We start from the raw sequence: 26,727 nt of genomic DNA on the forward strand, positions 1-26,727 counted from the left end.
GCTTGAACGTAAGAGAGGAGATACCAGACTATTTTATGTGGACAGACATGTACACATATAAAACAATACATACATTGTTGTATATGCATCACTGTAAAAAAAGGATTATTCTCATAAGTATGCATAGCTTTTCAGAACATACACATTGTTCTGTGGATTTGTCTTTACATTCTCAAATGGCACCTGTAGAGAAAAGATGGTTTCCCAGTTCGTCTCACTGCCTCAACTGTAAGGAAACAAAGCCCATGTGGTTTATCAATCAGAGGCCACATATTCTATCAGTATAATCACATCTTCTTTTGGGTAATTTCCTCCCATCTTCTTTTTTTTTCTTGAACTCAGTTGTTTCCCTGGAAAGAAACACTGCTCTTTCCCTATGTGTTCTTACAAAAGGAGCATCAGCTTCAGAGCACACTGAGCTTCCAGTGATTTGTGAAAAAAATTCCTCAGAACATGACAAATTGTGAAGATACGATAATCCCATCAATTAAATAAAAAGAATTAAGTTAAAAGTATTTAGAGTTTCTGTGGTAGTCACTGGCTTAGTGGGAGAGTGGAGATTTCATATTACTAATCTGTGATTTAAAGACAGCAGCCATAAGAGTTCTTTACTGTTATGGCCATTTATGAAAATATATTTATGATTAATGTTTACTGACATTAATCAGAAAAATAACCCTCCTGCAGATAGCAGTTTATGTATTTGGGGGATGCAGGTGGAGGTGGGGGCAAGAGGGGTTCCTTTTCCTGATGCCTCTCTGTTTTGGGCTTTTTTTTCCCCAGATGGGAAAGTACACCCTGGACTGCCTGTTCCTCGTCCTGTGGAGGGGGCATTCAAAGCCGCAGCGTCTCATGTGTGGAAGAAGACATTCAGGGACATATCAGCCCTGTGGAAGAATGGAAATGCATGTATACTCCAAAGATGCCTGTTGTCCAGCCTTGCAATATATTTGACTGCCCAAAGTGGCTTGCTCAGGAATGGTCTCCGGTAATCAGCTTAGCTTTGTTGGTTTTGTATTTACTGCACTAGGAATAGATCTTAAATTACAGTTTAGTGAGCTTGTGGAAGTAGGAACATTCACTGTTTTCTTTCCTTATTACTATGATCTCTGTCTGTGCTATTTGTCTAACTGAAATGTAAATACTCAGGAATAATGTATTAATAAGATTAACATGATTAAGGAGAATGATGGAAAAATAAATCAGATCTGTAATGTTAATTAGTGACTTTCTACTAATAGTAAACTGGGAACATAAATGAAATGCACAGAACAAAACCAGTAAGCATGTAATAGTGTATCTTTATCAAAACTTTTCAGCCATCATTTGAATAACATGAATTGCTGAGAAATTTCCAGAAATATGTAAAGCCATAAATTACTCTGCTCTTTGATGCTTGTAGTTGTCTGTACCTGACTCACCTTTCCTTTCATATGAAAGTAAATGTTTTTGAAATGTCTTTCTACAAAAGTAGAAATGTACCTTGATTTTGTACATAAAGACTTAATCTTGAATGTAGTTTCTCACCACCCATTTTTCAACAAGTAAAATGGGTTTTAGAAGCTAAGATAGCTCACCCACAGGTGAGGTGTTCTTAACTGGCTGAAAAGTGGTTACTGATTTCCAGATGAAAGCTACTATCCAAGAGCAAAATGATATTGGTAGTATCCATAGTCCTCCCCACTGGTTAGTAGTTTTGATCCTCTCCTGTGCAACCACTTCTGAAACAAGCTGTACAGGGGGAAAAGTTGATGTACCTTACCAACAATACATGAAAAAAACTTAAGAAAGTGTCTGAGGGAAGAAAGCCCAAATAGTTTCCCATTCTGTTTGGTGCCATGTTCCAAAATAGCTGAGTGTCACCCCTGTTAACCCATAAGCCCCAGTACTTTGTCCAAGCAAAGCAGAGTGATTTCAGATGAAACTGACAGAGTGTTACTGAGTATAGCCAATATGGGACAGATGGCCACAAGCCAAGTAGCCAACACTGAGAGAGTGACACTGAAAGAGAAATCCAGCAGAAGAATGTCCAAACCAAGTAGATGTGTGGAGCAAAAAGGCAAAAATTTCTGTCAATTTTATACATTATCCATAACTAACAAATATTATGAATAACTTATGTTCAGGGTTGGGTGTTTCTGCATCATGTTTTTCTCTCTGATGTACACATATTTCTATTGCATATTCCCCTTTAATTTATCACTCCTGTGACATATCACCCACACCTTTTTTTTTTTTTCCTTTTTTTTCCCCAGTGCACTGTGACCTGTGGACAAGGACTCAGATACCGTGTGGTCCTTTGCATTGATCACAGGGGTATGCATACAGGAGGCTGTAGTCCTAAAACAAAGCCACACATAAAAGAAGAATGCATCGTACCCACTCCTTGCTACAAACCCAAAGGTAATGAGGCAGAAAGGTTCTCATAAATTTTTCAGAGCTCTTCCACGTTGAGCAGTTTTGTTTTGTTACTGGTAGCATTGTTTTCACCTGCACTGAGTAGTGAATTTGCACCTTTAAGGCTTGCCATTCCTATTCCAGGCTGCCTGCTAGAAACTTGGAGTGAGTGAATGGCCCCTTCCTCATTCCTACAAGCTCTGGGGTTTTCACTGTTAATTTGTGGTCCAGCAGACCAAGCAATATAAATGTAAATTTGGCCACAGTGTAAGCAGGTTTGATCTCACTGATTATGTCTGGGCTAAATTTGCCATATATTTTAAAGGGAATTAAATATATAAATAACATTTATAGTAGATAAATTTAACCATAGTTTTAAAGTGCCTGTTCATATCTTGGAGCTTGAAATAGGCCAGAAGCAAGCATTATGTATTCCAACATGAAGTTCGTCTTACTAGTAAGGCTGTCAGCTTTGGCACACTGTTAGACTTGAAGCAAATTATAACAAGGAGTAGTCACAATTTGTGTACAAATGTTTCTTGACTTGGGCCTCAGACAGAGCGTAATTACTGGGGTAAGTCTCCCACATTTTGTTAAGAGAATGAATCACAGAATCACAGAATCATTCAGGTTGGAAAAGACCTTGAAGATAACCTAGTCCAAACATTAACCTAACCCTGACAGTTCCCAACTACACCATATCCCTTAGCGCTATGTCAACCCGACTCTTAAACACCTCCAGGGATGGGGACTCCACCACTTCCTGGGCAGCCCATTCCAACACCTAACAACCCATTCTGTAAAGAAATACTTCCTAATATCCAGTCTAAACATTCCCTGGAGCAGCTTGAGGCCATTCCCTCTTGTCCTATCGCTTGTTACTTGGTTAAAGAGGCTCATCCCCAGCTCTCTGCAACCTCCTTTCAGGTAGTTGTAGAGGGCGATGAGGTCTCCCCTCAGCCTCCTCTTCTCCAGACTAAACAACCCCAGTTCCCTCAGCCACTCCTCATACGACCTGTGCTCCAGACCCTTCACCAGCTTCGTTGCCCTTCTCTGGACACGCTTGAGTCATTCAATGTCCTTTTTGTAGTGAGGGGCCCAAAACTGAACACAGGAATCGAGGTGCGGCCTCACCAGTGCCAAGTACAGGGGTAAGATCACTTCCCTGTCCCTGCTGGCCACGCTATTGCTGACACAAGCCAGGATGCCATTGGCCTTCTTGGCCACCTGGGCACACTGCTGACTCATGTTCAGGCAGCTGTCAATCAACACCCCCAGGTCCCTCTCTGACTGGCAGCTCTCCAGCCACTCCTCCCCAAGCCTGTAGCGCTGCTGGGGGTTGTTGTGGCCCAAGTGAAATGAGAAAATATTTCTGCAGCTGTTTGGAGGTTCTACATGTGGGAAAAGAAAAAGTCCTGGAGACAGAATTGGATTAATGGGCAGTAGCTGGGTGCAGCAGATACAGGTGTTTGACCATTTTCACAGGTATATGAGCATGCATGTGTTTGTGCATTTATACAGTTCTGTCGATACAATCTCCGTGTCTGTATGCTGACATAAACTTATTGAAGCTTCTGGGCTACAGCAATACAGGTGAATTTAATTTTCCTAAACTGGAGACTTAAACCCCACCATAAGAAGAAGTCAACTTCTTTCGAGAAATAAACTGCTATCCTGATACATATTAAGAGCACTTATGAAGCCCTGTGAAATAAGAGTGACCTGTGACCTCATGCTGGTCCAAGATGGAACAGTGAAATTTGGAATTTTAATTTCTGCACTCAGTGTCAATGATGGGTATACTTGCTGTGGTGGTTTAGTCCCTGCCGGGGTCTGAGACCACGTGGCTGCTGCCCCTCCCCCACAAAGGGAGTGAAATACAAACCCCAGGGCTGAGATAAGGAGAGGTTTAATACAACAGAGCAACAGCAACAAAACAAACAACAACAATAATAATAGCAATAACAGTAATAACAATGAACAGAGCAAGGTATCTACTGATACAGCAGTGAGAGGAGCGGCTGCACAAACGCACGCTCACCGATTCTGCCGCGCTTGGGCACCTGGAGGTGACGTCAGCATGGTATATGAATAACCCGGCTAGAGCTTCCCCCCAACTGGTGGGGAAACTTAACCCTATCCTAGCTGAACCAGGACACTTGCAAAGTTTCAAGATTTCCAGTTTATCTGGACCATGAGAATTCACTGTGCCTGGCAGCCACCAAAGTGACAAAACCCAGACACAGGGCCTCTGGGGAGCAATGGTTATGTTTGCACTGTGTTTTGCTGGCTGTCATGAGCTCACTCCATCCACCTTCCAAGATGAAAAAAAAAGGCCCTCTGACTCTGTTAGCATGACTCTGAGCCTCATATAGAGGTTCAGTGGGTGTGGGCTTGATCAGTCAGCTGCTTTTATGGGTCGTACTGTTTATGGTGTTCAAAGCACAGGTAAAGCAAAATCTTGTCTGTCTGCAGCATACGGTGTAAACAAAATGCAGTAAGACACCAAAAAATCAGGTGTTGCAAACCACCCACAACTGGCTTCTGCCTAGGGAACCTCAGAAGGGGGAAAGACCATCTAGGAAAGCTTTGCCTATCTGCGTCTGTCAAGAAGTCTCTTCCAATGGGACTTGTCTGGGAACAAAGTAAATTGCTTGTTGCTGGAAAGACATTATTGCAACAGAGTGGCACCTTTACCCTGGATAAACTCTTACACTGCTCTTTGCAGTACATACATGATTAATTTCTGACTGTAGGCAGTTATTTCTTTCTTCCATTTTTCTCCATGGGATGGGAAATCCTGCACAAAGCATACTGCTTTGCTTGGGTTTAATTTTACTACTCATGTTGATTCTGCAACGCCCTCACAGTTCTCCCTCCATAATGCAAGTGGTAATGTTTGAAGACCCATGTACCTGAAGACTGAACCATGCTTTCAGAAGAGATTTGGACCAGATGATATCCAGAGGTCTCATCCAATCCAAGTTATTCTATTTATGTGCTGGAAGTTTGTCCTTTTTATTTCACAAATCTAGAGTTAGAAATCTAGTGCAGTAGGGGTAGCAAAGTACCTCTTCTCTATTGAATGTTTTAATCTTAGCCTGCTTTTTCCTTCCAGAGCTGGATTAACATCAAGCAGAAGAGAAATCTTCCTAGCTGACTGAAGCAGCAAGACAAAAAATGTGGAATTCCCTCTTCCTTTAACGCACTGTGCTGAACAGAAATAGAACGCAAATAGTTCATGTAATACATTTCATTTTAGTTTATTCAAGCAGTGAAGCACTTTATCTCATACAAGTAATAGGAAAAAATAGGATATCCCTGGATTAAGTAATGATTTTCAGTTTTAATAGAGAAGATGTATTCATCTAATACCACTTTCTCTATAATATAGGATTTAAGTGGTTTTACTGGAACTGTTTTCAAAGCACACTGTACATCAAAGCACACTCTACATCAACATTTCTAATCCTCTAACAAATTTTACAGTGTAGATGATAACTAACTACATCTCTAAACAATAATAGTTATTTTAAAAGTCACATAACAGGCAAAGGTACATAAGAGCTTTTGCTTTTTACAAGCACTTGCATCCAAGCAAAAAAGCACAGAAGTAAGATCTGGCTTTCCAAAATGCATAAAACAAGATGGAGAACATATAAATAGAAATATCTCCTACATATTTTGGATCACAAATGCAGTAAAATATAGACTAAACTAAGAACTGTGTTGGCAAATATTCATCCTTAAATGACACTAATAAGTATGTTAAGAGCAAGAGCGTGGCAAGCTGTTTCTAAGAGAGAGGCACAGAAACTCTATCACTGTCCCTTTTTTCCTCAGTTGATAACTTGTTCCAAGAAAATTTGGTTGACTAAAGTTGCAGTAGCTGTGAAATCAAGTTGTAAGTTGTTGTTCCTCTATGATACAACTGACAGATAGAAAATTTCATATGTTTATGTGAAAGGTTCACTGTTGTGCACAACAGCGTCACAGAAAATTCCTGACTATTCTGAATGACATTAATCTGCTCCTGTTGGCAAGTACAAATCTATGCATTATATAAATCTAAAAGGCTTAGGTGATTTGTGAGTGGCAAATAGGGCTGGCTGTGGTTCTCCTCAGTGGTCTGAGTCTCACTCACTTTTATTTCTGGTTTTTTCCCCCGATCCTAGCCCAGACATTTTGTTGAAATGCAGAGCTCCTTCTCAAATTATAGTGCCAGATTTGCTCTTGCTTTATACCCTTGTAGAGCTAAAACAGCTCCACAGCCTTCAGCTCAAATACTCCACTTCAACACTGCATGAAAGGGGAGTTTGGCTCATGAAGCGGCATGGCCCTGCGCTCCCCAGAGCAGAGCAGCTCATTATGCTGCGCACACATCCTGGAGAGGAAGAAAAGCAGCTCTACTGTTTTCCATCAGAAATGACAGAAAAAGTATCAAGCTCTTTTTTTTAAATCCACATAGCTGATGAACTGATAAACTTAAAGTTGAAAAGTATAGCTGGGCCATTTTATTGCGATTTCTCTGTTTTTCTGTGGTATCACTCATCAAATCAGGGTTTTCTTCCTTTTTGTAATCTATCAAAACCAAGCTTAATGTGTCTTCTGAAGTCCTACAATTTAAGAATGAAACAGGGAATTTATACATTTTGCCTTTGCACTGTCGATGGAGACTGGTTAGACTTGCAACACTCCCTCCAAAAACTATTTTCCGAAATGCCTACTTTTAAAGCCAGTTGTGTCATCTGAAAAGTGATTTAATTTGCCTTTGTGGCTTTAGAACACCATAGCCCTTCTAGCTGCAACAGTGAACTATCTGGCCGTATAACCTTGTAAGCATTATGGTCCAAGTGACAGAGAAGTTTTTCTCTCTCTCTCTCCTGCTCTCCTTTCTCTCTCTTTTTTCTTTGTGCTCACCCTCCATGTGGATGAAGACACATGTGCATCACAGGCATGCTCATCGAGAGAGGGGAGGCTGGCACATGTAGCAGGATTACTGCATGCTTCCTGTTTTCACATGCTTGTGTTTGTTCCATAGAGAAACTTCCCGTGGAAGCAAAGTTGCCATGGTATAAGCAGGCTCAAGAGCTGGAGGAAGGAGCAGTGGTGTCTGAAGAACCATCGTAAGTCTTAAAAATTTGCTTGCAACAGGTTCTCATGATGTCAGGATCTGGGGCTTGCACTGAACTAACAGTCTCTTGAAATTGTATTTGGCTTTCATTAGAGTGTGAAGGCTACACCCAACCCTGTGGAAATCAATGGACTTAAGGCTGTGTCACATTTAGTTATGAAGAGACAGAATTCAAGAGGGCAAATGCAGATTTAATTTGAGCAAATATATACATGTTTTATTTAATGCCATTTACAATAATATTATAGTGAGAGTCTGTCTATCTACATAGTAATATGTTCCCCACTATCACTGTATCTCTGCAGCTCAGCACATTTATTTAGTCTCACAATACCTGTGTGAAGTAAGAGGTAAAATACAGGGCAGCCAGTCATGATTGTCCCTTGCTTCTCCCCCCAGGAAGTGTGTCGTAGCAGAAAATAAAATGAATTAACTTTAGCAGAAAATAAACTAGAAACCTCAGCCCTGTGGTTTGGATTGCCTTATCATCACTTACCTCATCATTTCAGGGATTTTCCCCTCCCTGCTTTGCTAGCCACTTCCTGGTCTTTGTCCATCCATCTTTGCAAGATGGATCTCATTCAGCACCTTGTTCCCCATTAGTAGCTCCTCCTCCTGCTGCAGACCCTCTTAGATTGCAGGTTGGCCTACACACATACATTGACATGTATGAAATGGTGGCAACTGTATATTTTCCTTCTAAATACACAGATTTAACTCATTATATCCCTTAACTGTAACTTTCTGTTTTTTCTTTTCCTATTCATTTGTCTTCTGTTTTGTGAAAAAAATTACCAGTGAGTTAGAAAAAGGTGGAGGGTATAAAATAGTTACACATAATGTTGAAGGAAAAAATATTACAATAAAAAGTTGGAAAAGAACACTTCTACTTAGGATTGATACCTGCCTTTTTAATACATCAATAAGAAAATCTGACTGTATGAATCTGACCTGTTGCAGCCAGGTTCTTCACATAGTGCTATTGAAAACACAGTTTAGCAGTTTCTGCATTTCATTAATAGCAGGACTATAGAAGAAGTTAGAAAAATTAAGTGGTTTAAAAAAACCCTCAGAATTTCATTCAGAATTGAATTTTATTGTCATTTTTGGATAATTAATCTTCCTTAGCCCTATAAAATTGCAATGAAAAGGAAGCTGCAGTAAAACTGGTGTGCCATATAAACCTATAAACTGAGGCTGAGAAATTTAAAATCCTGTTAGACTATGTTTTGGATTTGTTGTTCTGGAACTGTGATAAATGCATGCTATAATTGTAACGTCTGTACACAGCTTTAGTCAGTATCCACTTCCTTATGGCTGAGCACATGGCATTTTTTATTGCAACTGCAGCTGTGTATTAGACTAAAAACCATTGTTCGTTATGCAATATAGTTGTAGATTTGATGTGGTTAATCTGAATTGAAGTAATTTGAAACTGAAACATTGAAATAGAGCTAGAGACATAGATAGTAAAGTCCTCAAAATAAAAATTATTTTAATCCAGCTGCCATATGCGTACATAAATAAATACATATACGCACATACACGTATACATACGTTGATACACACGTACACACACACACGTATTCATATGTGTATGTATATATTTGTAGCAGCTATGGCATGTAATATAATGAGATGTTTCCAGAGTTTGTAGGTTGATTCATTCAGGGTCAAAGGCTAGAAAATTCAATATTTGTGAACATACTAATGTTTCATTTGTAAGTGCAGTTTATTTTCTTGTGACTTTTCCTGTGACTAGACTAAACCACTTAGCTAAATGCGCATTTATCAAACAGTAAATAACCCCTGGAAGCATACATAAAAAAAGATGTATTATTAGGAAGTTTATCTAAAGGAATTGTACTGACATGTGATCATATCTGGAACAATTTATTATACTAAGAAATATTTGGATTTATTTTGTGAACAATGTTGACAGTACTGTAGAAAGAGTATAATAATATACATATGAGTATATGTAGCTTTAAATATTAACAAGAAGGGATTTGTAGATAAGTATAACCTGTAGGGAAAGATGAAGAGGCTTTTCATGATGTGTATTTTAATAAAATATTCTGGAAAACCTTATGGGTGTATTACTTTTGATATTAAAACAGACCTTTGACATATAAATGGAAAGGGATTTAAGAACTTTAAAATGTTTTAAGTGCAGCTGTGACACCTCCTTACTTTATAGTGCACTGCTCTGCTGCAGTAAAGGCCCTGTTCTGCAAAGACATCGTAATCTTTTTACCCCATCTCATGCAACACTTCAATGATAGCAGTGAGATACTAGCATACCAGTACAGTGGGGCACAGTCCAGACAAGGTTCATTCTGCCCTGGGGTGACATTTTGTACATTTTTTTCTCCCCACAAGGCACAATTCTGGGACCATGTATGATCTTTATTTTAGGCTGATGAGAAATCAACATGACACTAATTTAAATTAAAGCACAGATTTTTATATGCATTAACTAACAGCTCAAATAAAGGGCACAAAGTCAGGATCTTTACACAAACCCTCCCAAAGCTCAGAGATACCCATACTTTGCGTGTAGATTGGAATGATTTTTAGTGATAAGGCATGAAACAGAAAGACCAAATAAAAACTTAGAAAACTTGTGCTGAAAGGGCCATCCATGCAATCCCTGTCTGTAAACTCTTTAACAGCTGTCTGCATATTGTTCCAGAATATCTAATCTGTTGACAGTGACCTTGAGTGGTGAACTTCCACATAAAACTGATTTCAGTGCTGCCTCATTATTAATAATGTTTTTCATTAATGTCTAACTTTAAACAGTTATTTGCTTTATGTCCTGGTTATTAGTTTGAAAAAATGTATGTGACAACATAAAAAAGGAGACAAAACATTCTGAACTCACCAAGATACAATCAACAATCAACTTTGATGCCAGCTTTATAGCATCACTTGTCCTCATTCAGCTTTGTAGGAATTTCTAATACACCAACTAGTAGAAAAGCAAGGTGTATTACATGATAATGCACCCTTTGGCCTGTGTTTCTGCAGCTATGCAGAGGCACAATGTAATACTCCATGGCCTACCATGCTGACAGATGTCAGGCTATCATCCACATATTTTGGCTGATGAATGATCAGTCTGGAGCATAGGTGTGCATGCTAATTTGAGGGTTGGAACAGTCAAGAGTTTTTAAATGTTGGATCAAGCACTAGCTGGTGTAAGACAGCATATGATGTGGACAGCTATTTTGCTGACTGAATTTGAGTAACCAGAACATGTCCGTCAGTTTCTTACTGTCTTATGTGTGTGTTGTACTGTGTTATTTTGCTGTAATTTTTTTCAGAAAACATAACAGGGGTTGTAAAAAACAATTGCTTGCTTCCCCTCCTCTGAGGAAGCCATTTCTTTTCTCTTGATTCAGTAGAGCAGAACTGGCTGAGCAGGGTTTGAGGGTGGGAGTTGAGCTGGGCAGCCAGGATGGGTGTTCTTTGAGACCCCACTCCTTTGTGGGGGGGGACCAGTGGGCAGAAGAGGGGCAGCATGGAGGGGAGGGGGAGCAGTTGTAGAGCAGGAGGAACAGCAGAAGGCCTCCAGTGGCACAGTAAGCCAGGTGCTGAAAAGGCAACATTGTGTGTTCATGAGTACATTTGCTTGAAGTTGGGGTACTGGAATTTTCTTCAGACAAGCTATGCTTATGTGATTTTCCGATTTGCTCAGTATTGGTGCAATCATTACCAATTTCATGACTACACTTGGGCAGATGTCAGCAAGGACTCATTCTTTTCCTACACTACATCTGAGTATCTTCCTGAGCTTTCTTATGCCAAGTCACTGCCCCCATTCTCCTCTACAGAGAGGGTCATTCTTTGTAGCGAGCAGACCATTCATTCTTCCCTACCACTGTCACCCTTTCTTCTGCTCTTCAGGCTGAGAAAGCAAACCCCATCTATAAGCAATTCTATTGTACCTGTCAAAGTTTATTTTTTAGTGAAAGTTTAAAAGCTAAAGCAGAAAACTTGCAGCAGATTTCTTCTACGCATTGAGTTCTCATATTTGTGAATCCCTGTATTGCTCTTTTGTGACTTTTGTGACTTTCTATTGAATACAGTTTTTGTTATGAAATTGCATACTATGAGTTATAAAGTTGCACATTTTTTTTACATTGTCCTTCCACCTGTAATTTGTGATCATTCTCAAACATGTGCTGCTAGGGCAGTAGATGCCTCAGTTTTATTCCATCTGTGTGTAGTGCCTTCCATTATTTAATTCTTCAGGAATTTCTAAAGGAAGCAAGTCTTACAGTTTAATTTTGTCTGTATATGTCTATCTGTCAGTTGCCTTCCTCTCCTCTCAGTAATGTCTGAATTTATTCCTATTAGCTGAATTTGACAGAGGTATAAAGTTATCACAGAGAATTTTACCCCTCTGTCAAATATGGTTGATAGTAACCAGGAAATTCAGTTGTAGTATTTTCCACACATTTCACTGAACTAAATGACTTGGTAGAAAACTGACACCTTATCATTCCCCAGTTGAAGCAAAAGTTTCTAAAGGAGTTCAGTCCTTAAGAGATACCAGAGAAACCACTTGGGCTCTCAGCCTTCAAATATAAATCCATGTTAAAGTGGTCTTCATCATCTCTGCTTCAGAGAATTAATCATAATCAGTTCAGCCATTTGAAGGCTAAAGGGGATAGTTACGTTTGTGTTGTCTGACCTGCTGCACCCCTAGATGTGGTCAATTAAAATATTAATTGCTGACAGAACTACTATGAAAAACTCTAGGCTGGTAAGAAAGTATTCTAATCTTTTGGACAAAAGTTAAAGGTAAGAAGTCCTTGCTGTCCTCTGTTGTCATACATACTGTTTTCTTATTGCTGTCCATCTCTGAAGTAACCTTAGAAATATGTTATCTGAGGGAGAAGTCGTAGTATCTTTCTGTCTGACCTGGACACTGGAGCTCATTACACCAGCACAGCATGACAGCCAGAGTCAGAAAGAGCAGCAGTCATGATTAAAAAAGCATGGTTTTTTTCTATGTATAATGAGATTGGTTTTATGGGCGGTGCAGGGTTGTTTAAAAGATTTCTGTCTCTAACTCTTGAAAAATGCTTTCGTATGTTAACACCATACCCAGCTTTTAACATACTGCCATAAATAATCCTGGTGCTAGCCATAAAAAGAAGATGGAGGGGGGGGGAAAGAGGGCAAACAATAATATCTGGATGCCAGATGGCACCATCGTAGTGATGGGGCTGGTTCAGTAAAAAACAAAAGGAAATTCCTGACATGCATCAGTGAGGGGGACAAAGCCCTCAGGGTACTCGATATGGACAGAGAGGCCAGTGTGGCAGAGTCACCCAATATCTCTTTCTTACTAAGTATTTATGTTTCCAAATACACATAAGCTATTTTATTTTGGTTTTCCCTGTTAAATAGTTTCCATCATGATATTTGTACCTGATTCACAGTTAATAAGTAATTTTAAAATTTCCTGCAAATGTTTTACTTTAAAAATAAAGCATGTTATGATTATTGCATTGCCAAAAAGGTAGTGAGGACATACACAGATACTGTCAACTGCTAGGCTGTTGCTTGACCACTTCAGAGACATGCAGTGAAGAGGAAGAAAAAAGTTTAGGGAAACTTCTCCATATTAAGATCTAATGGCAAGAAAGTTAAACTATATATGTGGTCAGCAATAGGGAAGATCAGCAGTGCAGCAGTCCACCATTAGGTAGTGATTTCTGTCTGTTCATTCAAGGATCCCCTTTAGACAGGCACCACTACTTAGGATTTATGTGTAATATCTATCCAGGGCAGAGGCAGTTATCTTTCCCTGGGGAGAAGGGCAGCAGTGAATTTATGGAGAGCACCAAGAGTACAGAATGATTTAACATAAGCTGAAGAAAAAGATCATATTCAGACTAAACTGAAGACTATAGAGGGACAGACTGTAATCACTCAGATTGGAATTGGACCTATGCAGAGGGCTTTGGTGCCATTACTCTTACAGATGAAGCCCTAAGACTTTATTGACAAGTAGCTGTGACGTCTGTTGCACTTCTCCCAACAATAGCATGAGCAGCTCCACAGTGCTGTGTGTGAGCATCCTTAAAACCTATAGAAAGGTGGCCTCTCCTGGAGAAAAATGACAGGTTTGCATTTCAGCTCAAGACAAGGAGTCTGGAATTCTGCGCTCAGTTCCCGGTTCTATCACAGAAAATTTCTAAGCCTTTGAACAAGCCACCGAGCATTTTTTTTCACCAGTACTATCTGATTTTAGATGCCTTAATACATGGGTGTCCGTGCCTTCAAACACTCAGTCTTACTGGTATGTGCAGTTCTCAAAACCTCAGACTTTGTCTAAATCATGGATTTACCTAACAATGGATGAAAAAAAAAGCATTAAAGAATAAAAATTAAGTGCCATATGTAATTAAGTAGCACTGAAGAAAGGAAGCTATTTTTCTCCATAACTCAACATCAGTCTGTATACACATTTTTTTTTTTTCCTTCATAACTCATATTGTAGGAACCCAAGTCCTAGACAGAAGAGGCTGTGGCTATGTACACCAAGTGTTCTGGAGATCTTCACAAAACTTGACAGAGGTCTCCATGAGTCTCACCCTGAACCCGCTATGACCTGCTGTGGAAGGTCTCCCATTATTGAGCATTGACTCTCTCTTTGTAGTTCTCTTCTTCTGGCTTCCCTAGTTACATGTATGTTGCTGTATGGAGGGGAATATACAACAGTCCTTAGCTGTGCCCAGGGTTTGAAGGAAAAAATGTCATTATCCCAACTACTCCCATTGTCATCGTTGTTCTCAGCTTAAATTTTGACATCACTTTTGCTACCTTTATACGCAAGTGATCATTGCATAGCACATTTTAGTCTACAAAAGCTGGATATTTAAATACATTCCTTTTATATAATTTAAAGAGAGAAAGGTTTTAAAAAACACTAGACACACTGCTGTCTGAAAGGGGCATTCTCAAGTGTGAACATGAATAATAATATATACAAATGCAAATAGTCCGTGCAAAATTGGTCTGGGCAAGTGGTATCTACCCAGTGTTCATGTATGGATGAAATTCTGTGGACAACTGAAATTCGCTTGTACTTGCAGGTCCATTGGATGTGCAGCCTGAAGGCTGACTGCTCTGCATTTCACAGTTTGACCAATATTTTGTATTAAGTGCTTTACATACAAACATGGTAAGCTGGTTTTGCTGTCATATTAAAATTTCCTTAAAATATATTTCAGTGATTGTAGTACACCACAAAAGCAATGAGCCAAAACCAGCTCAGTATTACACCTGAGTGACTCCTGCAGAAATTCATCAACGTCAATATCATTACATTTCTTTTCTCCCATTTTTAGAACACATTATGCAGCCCAGCATAAGCTAAGCTGCATATGACAAATGGTGCAACAACAGTCCCTTCAACTGAACACAATCATCGTGTGCAAATTGTGAAACCTCAACAGCTAACAAAAAACACTGAAAAATACAATGCCTCTTTTAAATCCAGAACTCACTATTTTGCAAGCATGTTCATATAATGGGAGAAGGTTACTGGTCCATCACCATAAAAGTGCCCACAGGTCAAGGAAACAAGTATAGGCATTTGTATACAAGCACCATCCATTTTAACCCCCAGTTCTCTTCAGAGAGTTTTCCACCTTTCATTCCAACCTTTTTCCTTTTCCAGCTTGAGAGCACTGCTGTCCACAAAGATGCCCATTCTGGGGGGGTGACAGGAAGAGGTACACTTCAGCCATCCCAGAGCTGGGTGATGTAATGTACTCAGCACTCCAGCAGTTGAGAGGAGCAGACACAGTTAAGTCAGTCATCACAAAGTAAGGTCATGATTTTCCCTCCTTCCAGCTTTCACTTCTCCACCTTATAGTGATGTCTCTAAAATAGGAGCAGAAGACTCCTCTTTAAAATTCACATCAGAGCTCTCAGAACACACTTACTGCTCTTTTTCCTTTGGGTAAGAAGCATTGTCATGTCTGCTGTGCAGAGCAATAGTAGAAGATGATCTTTGGTGCAGTGGCAACATGCTAATCATGGAGAAGTATGCTAAGAGCTATGAAATACTCAGTGTAATCTCTCTGAGGCAAGAGGCACCTTTTTTTCATATGTACAGCTATTAGCACAGTTGGTTTCTGGCTGACAGCTACTACTGCCACGTTACTAGAACTAGTTTATTGCCTTTGTCTTATTAGTGTTGTTATTATAGGGACTATTATTACAGTGGGATTTAATTAAAAAACATAAAATGACAACTGAAACACCTACATCATTTCCTGTTTCCAAAAATCTACTTCTCAGTAAATCTATTCCACTACTTCCACAGAATCACAGAATCACAGAATCACCTAGGTTGGAAAGGACCTTGAAGATCATCTAGTCCAACCGTTAACCTAGCACTGACAGTTCCCACCTACACCACATCCGTAAGCGTTATGTCGACCCTACTCTTAAACACCTCCAGGGATGGGGACTCCACCACCTCTCTGGGCAGCCCATTCCAACGCCTAAGTTTCAAAGAAGACTCAGATGTAAGCATGCAGAAAAGCACAATGCTGTGCAGTGGATGGTACACTATATGCAGAACAAATAACTTTAAACCCATGGAACTGACTACTTATTATTCACATATTTTTTGTGTTTTGTGCTCACCATTTGGCAACATTTATCCTTAGTGACCACTCAAAGATAGTTGAATGCCTTTGTAATTTTCTGGGTTTAGGATGAGGGAAAATTGTATATTTATATTATACATTTACATTACATAAATGTTCAGTATCTAATGATAAGTCCTATATCAAGATTCTGTTTGCAGGATCTTCTTGAGTTCCCCCCCTTTCTTTTCTGCTTTCAACTTTCTTGATTCTACCAAATCTATCTTTAGCAGCCAACAATTATATTAGAATTAAATTACACTTCCAAATTTAACACTTAAAATGTAGAAATTAGGCCTAGAAGGCTGACTAAAATATAACTTCCTGAAGGAATTCCAGTGTTTTCTTTATGAGTTGCTGACTAGTGTAAAATAATATATTATATTATGTGTCATTTATAGATCAAGCCTCATTTCAAAAAGGATCCAGTCTGCTTTAATAATGTTCTTCCCTTTTGTGTCCTCTCTCTTTTGTTCCTGTGTTTGTATGTGTGATATACATCGTGTGTAAACATTCTGAGTATATGAAGTATCTCTGTTTTTCTAAATGAGTAATTTTAATACCTGCCAAAATATCACCCGTTTTGGTTCGGAATACAGCAGCTCTTCAACAAAACAAAGTTACACAACAATTTACAATGTTAAAAAATAGAAGAAAGACAACTTCTGATTAAGACCAATTCCTTTATTTTGTAACCTGATTAGGATTTCTACCTCTTAGTTTTTCAGGTCAAGAAGCTATACATTTAAACTAATCAAAATATCTACGTCCCAGTGGCTGATGTGGTCTGTTTAATCTGTGACAGGACATTTTCCACATCAAACAGTTGTGCAGTCTTAGAGAAAACAAGATGAGTGGCCCACCTGTACTGTTAAAAACTATAATCCTTTCAAAATGACAGATACCATCTTTGAAACAAGACCGATCTTTTAAGATAAAATGTATCAGAGCAGGGAAATGGAATCACTTTGCATCATTAGTTTCTCAAAGGCTTTGCTCCAGAAAGAAATCTTTGAAGTAGCCATTATAAACAGTTTCAAATGTTCCAAAAATGTATACAATCTATTTCTTTCCTTTCTCTTTCATCCTGTATATAGAGCTAGCGGTGCATATCAGGTTTATAACAAGATGTTATAAATGCCCACAAAAAGTAAAGAAAGAGATGCACACTCTCTGCTCTAGAGGCAATGCTGTTATAGTCAGGGATCCTGGTACATACATGCTGATGGGGCAGCAGGTTCCTTTCTTGGTTTTGGATTCCTTTTTTAACCCCAGAGTGAAGGGAAAGTCCTTTTGTCAACTAGAGAAAGGCAGTGGATGAAAAAGAGAAATGTGTAAAAGTACTTTCAAAGATGCTGATCACAAAACTAAATTTCCTTTTTCTTCCTATCAGACTGTTCATGGGATTCTCAAGGTGAGAAATGAGTTTCCTATAGCCCTAGACCATAGAAGAGACAGATATGTTTATTGCCTTCAGCCCTATGCAAAGCTGTCCAGGTCTGATGTGGCCTATCTAAAGACCAAAAGGAGATGAATACTGTCAGTGACAGCCATGTTTTAATTAAAAATACATCCCATAAACTCTGATTTATTGATAAATTTAGCTAATGCATATGATTAGGTGCTGAAAGACCTAAATTTCTGTCAGGCAGTTGACCCTATCTCAAAAAAGGTTTCAGTTCATTAGATTAGCACTCAAAGGTATCAGTTAAAACAAACAAACAAACAAACAAACAAACAAAAAAACACCAAAAAAACAAAACCAACTTGCTGAGTTTGAAGGAGCTGGCAGATCCCAAGCACTTACTGTTAATGGAAGAGCATTATCATAGGGATTGTTTCTGTGAGGATCTTATGGGATAGGTGCCAGATTCCACTACTTGCTCATCTGTTTTTGAAGTATATCTACTACCACTGTCCTAGAATTTGCCCATGGCAGAAAGTTTGGCAGAATGACAAATAGAGAAGACAAGACGGTCAGACAAAGCTATCTGAATCACCCTGTAACCTGGATTCATTACTGCAGTGCTTTAATACCACCATCAGATATCTAAGCATAAGTAACGCAGGTCACAGAATACCCTGGAAACATTGTTTCCAGAAATATTTAGGAGTCACCATAGATCAACATGATCTCAGCAAGACAAGGCGTGTTACACTTAAACGAGGTAGTAATGATGTCATATGGAGTTGAATGTGACCCTTCTGCTTGATGATGAGTAAAATGCTAGGCCAAGTTCAGCACTGCGTTGTTTTGGTTTTTTAGATGTTGAAAAGTGGTGACAACACAGAAAAATTGAGAAATTATTCCATTGTTGAGGAAAACAGCCAAAAAAAAAAAAAAAAAAAAAAAGGAATTCAGTCTGGTTTTCTTATTCTAATGATGGCTGCAAGGTGCTTTTATTAAAGTATGTGTGGATTTTCAGCTGCAAAAATTTGGAGCATGTAAGGGTTCCTAATCACTGAAACAAACAACAGCCAAAGAAATCCAGAATAGAAATGGAACACTGTTTTTTAATGAGTAGGGAAATTCAATGTGCTAAGGAAAAAAAAAAGCAGGTAAAGAAATGCTGGGTTCTTTATCTCTTTTATGGCTTCAAATTAAGCCTTAAAAATGGTTACTGCAATACAGGAACAATGACTGAAATTATTTTCCCTGTGATACTGCAACTAACTGGTAACAGTAGCCTGTTCAATACTTATTAGTGACATAACTGTGGTATGAACAAAGGCAAAGGTGATCTAGGTTGAACACTAGCAAAAAGTACCTAGTGGGATCATGATGCATATTGGGATGCCTTGCACTGAGACATTTTAGGATCAAGGCAGGTGCTCTAAGCATGTATCTTTCTTCCTGCATATAAGGAGAAACTCCACATGAGTACTTCACAGAATCACAGAATCATCTCGGTTGGAAAAGACCTTGAAGATAGCCTAGTCCAACCATTAACCTAACACTGACAGATCCCAACTACACCATATCCCTCAGCGCTATGTCAACCCGACTCTTAAACACCTCCAGGGATGGGGACACCACCACTGCCCTGGGCAGCCCATTCCAACACCTAACAACCCGTTCTGTAAAGAAATACTTCCTAATATCTAGTCTAAACTTTCCCTGGTGCAACTTGAGGCCATTCCCTCTTGTCCTATCGCTTATTACTTGGTTAAAGAGACTCATCCCCAGCTCTCTGCAACCTCCTTTCAGGTAGCTGTAGAGGGCGATGAGGTCTCCCCTCAGCCTCCTCTTCTCCAGACTAAACAACCCCAGTTCCCTCAGCTGCTCCTCATACGACATGTGCTCCAGACCCTGCACCAGCTTCGTTGCCCTTCTCTGGACATGCTCGAGTCATTCAATGTCCTTTTTGTAGTGAGGGGCCCAAAACTGAACACAGGAATCGAGGTGCGGCCTCACCAGTGCCAAGTACAGGGGTAAGATCACTTCCCTGTCCCTGCTGGCCATGCTATTGCTGACACAAGCCAGGATGCCATTGGCCTTCTTGGCCACCTGGGCACACTGCTGGCTCCTGTTCAGCCGGCTGTCAATCCACACCCCCAGGTCCCTCTCTGACTGGCAGCTCTCCAGCCACTCCTCCCCAAGCCTGTAGCGCTGCTGGGGGTTGTTGTGGCCCAAGTGCAGCACCCGGCATTTGGCCTTACTGAAACTCCTCCAGGTGGCCTTAGCCCATCACTCCAGCCTGTCCCAGGTCTCTCTGCAGAGCCTCCCTACCCTCGAGCAGATCAACACTCCCACCCAACTTGGTGTCATCTGCAAACTTACTGAGGGTGCACTCGATCCCCTCATCTAGATCATCAATAAAGATGTTAAACAGGAGTGGTCCCAAAACTGAGCCCTGGGGGACACCACTCGTGACCGGCCACCGACTGGATTTAACTCCGTTCACCACAATTCTTTGGGCCCGGCCATCCAGACAGTTTTTTACCCAACAAAGCGTGTGCCCATCCAAGCCTCGAGCAGCCAGTTTCGCTAGGAGAATGCTGTGGGAAGTGGTGTCAAAGGCCTTACTGAAGTCAAGGTAGACAACATCCACAGCCTTTCCCTCATCCAATAAGCAGGTCGCCCTGTCGTAGAAGGAGATCAGGTTTGTCAAGCAGGACCTGCCTTTCATAAACCCATGCTGACTGGGCCTGATCATCTGGTTGTCCCACACATGTTGTATGATGGTACTCAGGATGAGCTGCTCCATCAGCTTCCCAGGCACCGAAGTCTAGCTGACAGGCTTGTAATTTTCCGGATCATCCTTCTGACCCTTCTTATATATGGGTGTCACATTGGCTCACTTGAGAGCCCTTCCACTGTTGCCATTGAGTTGTCAACAATATGTCAACGCTCTTACATGTATTTCATAATAGCCCTGTGATGAGGTGAAACATTTGTTTCTTATTAAACAGATTTTGGCCTGGACATGACTATACTGCCTTTGCTTGCCTGGCTGTTTGTGGACATAACTTGCCTTGCTCTTTTCCTCTCACAGGTTTATTCCTGAGGCTTGGTCAACCTGTAGTGTCACCTGTGGAGTGGGCAGCCAGGTGCGGCTTGTGAAATGTCAAGTGCTCCTCTCTTTCTCTCAGTCTGTGGCTGATCTGCCCATTGATGAATGTGAAGGTCCCAAACCTGTATCTCAGAGAGCCTGTTACAGCGGTCCCTGCAGTGGGGAGGCAACCGAATATACGCTGGAGGAAACTGAGCTGCTGTATGGCAGCTTGCAGGAGTTTGATGAGCTCTATGACTGGGAATATGAGGGCTTTACTGAGTGTTCAGAGTCCTGTGGAGGAGGTAAGTACAAGATGTTTCTGTGCTGGATTTGCTTTGCCTCCTCAAGTGTGTACTTTGCAGTTAATGCCCATGGACATGTGCCTTTGCTACAGCTATTTAGGATCATAGAACCATTTAGGCTGGAAAAGATCTTTAAGATCATTAAGTCTAACCGTAAGATCATCAAGTCCAACTCTATTTCAAAAGGCATGGATGAAAACTGTGAAAAAACACATGGGCACAGCATATTTTAGTCCAGGACTTTCAGGCTCCATGCTCAGGCTGTCACCAAGAGTGATCAATGTATCACTTATTTCCGCTTCCTTGTATCAGCTGATCACTCAAAAGGCAAAAAAAGCTGAATGTTAAAGTGGTCTGGTGATACAAGCTAAGAATCATGTGCTACTCTTAGTTTTTATCTCTTGATTTGTACTGTGCAAGTATATACATGTGGGAGATACAAACATCGCAGATATATTAAATTATTTATATTGTAAGGGCTCAGCTGGTTCCCTAACGCCTATCACTAAATGACATTAGCTCCAATCCCTGTGCAAAAGAAAACATATGGTAAAAGCACTAATAGTGTGATTCTCTGAAGCTAGCAGGCTTGACACTTGGAATCTCTCAAAGTTAATCGAAGTCTCAGTTTCCACATGTTACAAACTACTAATGCACAGTTCCCTGATACCTGTTTTTTCCCATCATTTTGTTTAGCTAGTTCTGAGAAATATGTCTGCTGCAGTATTTTTTAAATTAAACCTAGACTTCTTCAGCTGCTGTCTTTTTGCATGTCATGTTTCAGTCTATTAAAAAAAGGATTACTGTAGATTAATACAGAATACATACTGTAGAACTGGAAACACTCAGCACTTTATGAATGGTTAATAGTGTAATCTGTACAGATTCACCAGTAATCAGTTACAAACTTAAAAAAACAGTAGTAGAAAATAATGCAAAGGTTTTCTGTGCTTACTTCTAGCTTGCTGATGGTACTCAGTGTTTAGAGCGGTTCACAGCGAGATCTCAGACTGTTGATGCTATTGCTTTGTTTCCTACATATATCACACTAGTATATGCTAAGTGGTGATGAACACTGACTTTACAGGAGTAGCTGTCATATATTGTGGCTACTAATGAGCAGTAACAATTTGTGACACACTGTGAATACTGAAATCTGAATAGCTTCTAGAAATCCTCTAGAAAGGAAGCCTCTTCTTTGAATACAGTGACTATGTGTGTATTTTTCAAATATAACTCACAGATACTGATATGCTAGAGACATTTTGCTTTATGAATTTAATTTCTTTCAATTGTCAGCAAAAATTGTTAGCCAAGATTTCTTTTTGTCTAACATCAACTCCAAATTTTTCAGATTAGCAGATGCTAAATCAGATATTTTTGTAACCATAGGTGCAAGACTGCTCAAACTAATTTTATTGTTTTTGGAGTCTCAAGAGAAGAAATTGGATAGATGCAGAAGTAACCTTTCACCTCCCAGAAGTAGCAACCAGAAGGAATTAGTCATTTTGTCTGCTGTTAGTGGCTTCATTTCCCAGAGCTGTCATCAAATATCATGTAACAATTACTCTATTCTGGTAGATATAAACATAGAAAATCTCATTTGATGGTATTTTGAAAGTGAATTTAAACTGCCTAGGTTCATCTCCCACCCTTATACCCTTTTATACTGTGATTTCCTATTGAGAACTGATTTCTTTTTTCGGGGAAGGCAATTTTAAAGAAGACAGCTTTTTGTTCTGGTAATATTGTGCAGTAAATAATGTTTAGAATTCAGTTACTTGGCAAATAAACTTTGTGAAGTTCATATACATTTTTTAATTATCTCTGTACTGTGGAACTTCTGATGGATAACCAAAGGTCTTTATATTCTCTAAAACATTCAATGATCCATCCTTGATATAAAGTTTATAACCATTTGCTGCATTGACCTATCAAAAACAGAGGGACAGATGTTACCAGTATGCTGAGATATACTCAGTGCAAGGTTCAAGGACAAGCTGAAGAAAATGATTCTGAGCACATTTGTTTGCTGCTGGAGCAAGCCAGATTTTTTTTTTTTTTTCAGTCACTGGCACAAGCTATTAGAGCCAGAAACTTCTGTCAACACATAGTCTAGCACCACAGACTGGTTAAATTCAGGCAGGAGCCTTTTTCAATACCCATGCTGTCAGGTAAGATTACTAGTACCTTTAAAAGGTAAAAAGTTGTAAGAATCTCTGAAAGCAAATTACAATAAGCGAGTAGAATGCTGGTAGAATAGACTAAAATTGCTGCAAATACAATGAGAGATGACTTAGGTGACAGGAATAAGCATGTGGAATGAACCCACTGGAAGGTTTGGAGCAGGTTGAATGCTGAAAATTGAAGAGCAGTAGTAACAGAACTTGGCTATGTGAATTTGGTAAAACAAAACCATCTATCTGAGAAACAGAGAAAAGGCTGAATTCAAGACCTCGCAGTCAATTGGTTTTGGATAGTCAACACTGAAACAGGCAATGCAAAAGTGTTAAGGTAATTGAGTCATTGGTCATGAGCTCATTAGTGACACACTTCAGAGAGAAAAAATTGAAGCTGTGAAAGTATGATCAGTTTACTAAATTTTGATCTGAAAAGAAAAACATACAGCACATACAGATGGTGAGTGAGCTGTATCCCTAGCAAACAGAATGATGTCACCAGCATGTGGTAGGACTTGGGTGGTTTCTTTCCACAGTGTTAAGAAGAGCACTTTTCTGGTTTCCATACCTCTGGATTAGCAGTCCTTCTCTCCTGGCTTCATCAGATTGGTTTTACTGTCAGGCCTGCCCTAGTGATCAATGCAAAGTAGAGATCAGTAACTTGAACACAGTGTCATTTCCCATCAGGTAGAGAAACACCTGTGTTCTGCAGCCAGAAGCAGTCTATCCTGGGGAATCCATACGCCTCTGTTTGCTGTACACAATATGATAACATGCTCAACAGAAAAATGATTGAGCTGGAAAGAACATTACAAGGTAGAGAACATTATGTATAGAAGTTTCATTGGTTTGTTTTCCTAGAAATAAATCACTACCATTTGTTTTATTTTTTCAATGGGCTATCCTTTTTAGAATTTTTTTAAGTCTTTTGGGAAATTACTTGAATAGCAAACCAGCTTGAAAATATGGGGCCACCTTGTAAAGAAGGAAACCCACAACAATGTTGGCTGCCTTCAGGGACTTTGGTAATTTCGATGTTTACGTCCACATTCAAAAATGTCAAATTTCTTTCTTCTCTTCAGCACCTTGAGTACAGTGGAGACACTGCCTATCCTTGAGTCATAGGCGTGCCCTGAACAGGCTTGCACACACAGCAGCCAATAAATTGCTCAACATGTCACTTTGCTCTGAGCCTCTCCTCAGCCTGTGCTGAGAATAAGGGGAATGAATCCATGAATTTCAGGAGTACAGGAACTGCAATGAGTTGTAGCACTTTGGTGCTGTTGAATAATATGCTATCATTGTTTGCTAACAACATGTGCTGTGGCATTAGAAACAACAAAAGGTATTACCAGTATTGTTATACTGCTTTTGGAGCTGTTCAAGCTCTTCCAACACACTTTTTTTTAAAAACATTAGTGTCTTCAAAAGATTGTGAGATATTTTTGAAAACTAATTCCTGGTTTTGAGAAGATGATGCAATTTTTATGAGTTCAGCTATCTTTTTCCTAACTCAAGAAGTAGGGTTGTATGTAAAAAGCATACTTCCACTTTGCTTGAACAACTGTTGAATAGATTTTTAGGAAGTTCGTATGAATTATTATCCTCAGACCCCCTGGGGAAGAAGTAGATAATCGCTCGCTAAATACTCTTTCCTATGGTATGTAGTGTTTCAATCTCTGATTTTCTAGCTTTCTAACCTTGTGATCCAAAAAAACTGTAATACTCCTACCTTATTTATAGGAAAAGTGAGACAGAGTAACTGGTATGCTGAAGAGTACATAAGGAATTTGATATCACCAAGGATTTCCTGATTTAAAACATAATTGCCGTATCTTCCAGCTTCTCTCTTAGTCCCAACAGCTACCCTTGTTCTGTCCCAGCTCTCAGATAAAACCCTGCAGATTTGTATCTTCAGTGTAGATGCAGGTCTGTGGATGCAGAATAATGACTGAGAGCAGCTGAATTGTCTGACCTTGTTTTACTTTACTTTTGCACATATAGCAATCATACTGCTGCTTATAATATAACATGCTGTTCATGACATAATATAACAGGCCAAAGCCATCTTCACGCCTTAGCCTGCTTGACTGACAAATAAACAGCCTCATTGTGCTTACAGTGAAAGGATGAGACACTAGAGAGCACTAGACAATTTTCTGTCCAGGGGAGGTAAGTGGTGAATGAACCCAGGGACTTTTCACTGCAATGAAGATGTCTAGTGAGACTGAAAGCAAGAGCAAGTAAAAGCCCAGCATCCCATGCACTGTTTTGACCAGGCTGTTTCCCAACTGGCTGGGGAACAGGACACAAAAGGTGCTGTAAACAATGTATGACTCTGGAAAACTGCAAGAGTTACAAGTGAAAACTTTTCCCAATAGAAGAGAGAAAAGGAACTGCAATTTTCACTACTCAGTCAGGTATGCTGTGTCAAGAAACATACTCCTTTAGTAGGCATTCATACCATACTCATCAGAGACCATCAGGCAGAATGCTTGGATGTGGACAACAAACACCCTACTGCTGTGCAGGAGGAAGCCTACTCCCTCTCTGCAGCCAGGGCTGCAGCCCCTGAGCTGGCAGCCCTGGACATGAGGCTGTGCCCCACACACATGCAGCAGCTCCAGCACAGCCCTGTTGGCTCTGCAGGGCCCATCTCTGCCCTTGGCTGCCCCTCCAGGTATGGCAAACTAGGTGTGACCATGAGTTGTTGTGTGCAGGTGTCCAGGAGGCTGTGGTGACCTGTCTCAACAGACAAACCCGGGAGACTGCAGATGAGACACTCTGCGTAACCAGCCGCCGTCCTCCACAGCTGCTGAAAGCCTGTAGCCTGGACCCCTGCCCCCCAAGGTAGGCTTCTTATATCTTATCACCAGGCATATATTTTTTTTCCAGATTTAAGAGAGATGTGATCACTGATGAAGTTGAGAAACTGATCTTCAAGCTCCCTGTGAATCTGGGACATTCAGGACCAGGGATGCTTGGATCTGGGTGTTACTGAAATGACTGCTGAAGTACAGGAGTAAACCACGCAGACAAGAGCCTGAGGTGGCTCCCCAGGTTGCAGTACCCACAGACTCAGCTGTCTGGGCTCAGAAAATCTGTGCCACTCCCCCTGGGACTCCATGTAACTGACATGAAGTGAGTAGAGGTGATGCGAGTGAGTAAAACTCTGCTGCTGTCTGAGTAAGGTAGCAGATCGATGCAGCTGAGTTGGTGTTATTGCATGTGAGGATACCCAGGCCAGAGCTCTTTGGTCTTGTCCAGACATCATTTAAGAGATTTTGAGGAATCCATGACAAAAGCAAAACAAACGCACAAGTGTAGGTGATGGTAGTCCAGTATGTTGCCCAGAGCATTTAAAATTATAAAAATAATTTAAAATAAGTTTTGACCCCAGACCCAATGGCCTTTCAGGCTGGAGGCACATGCTGCCTCACGCATGCTCTTTCTCAGACTGCAGATGCTTACAGCCTCAGAACCAGAATCACAGAATCATTCAGGTTGGAAAAGACCCTTGGGATCATTGAGTCCAAC

At 40.1% G+C, this 26,727-nt stretch overlaps 1 protein-coding gene across 1 annotated transcript in view; it reads left to right on the forward strand.

Moving 5' to 3' along the window:
* The window catches only part of ADAMTSL1 (ADAMTS like 1), a 215,776-nt gene that overhangs the window by 111,439 nt on the left and 77,610 nt on the right, over nt 1-26,727 (forward strand). The window contains exons 11-15 of the mRNA XM_074812177.1: nt 784-988; nt 2,256-2,403; nt 7,439-7,523; nt 20,709-21,010; nt 25,911-26,040. Coding sequence (XP_074668278.1) covers nt 784-988; nt 2,256-2,403; nt 7,439-7,523; nt 20,709-21,010; nt 25,911-26,040 — 870 coding nt within the window. The remainder of the gene's footprint in view (nt 1-783; nt 989-2,255; nt 2,404-7,438; nt 7,524-20,708; nt 21,011-25,910; nt 26,041-26,727) is intronic.

This window comes from Strix aluco, chromosome Z (genome assembly GCF_031877795.1).
Source record: "Strix aluco isolate bStrAlu1 chromosome Z, bStrAlu1.hap1, whole genome shotgun sequence".
Classification (NCBI taxonomy): Eukaryota; Metazoa; Chordata; class Aves; order Strigiformes; family Strigidae; genus Strix; species Strix aluco.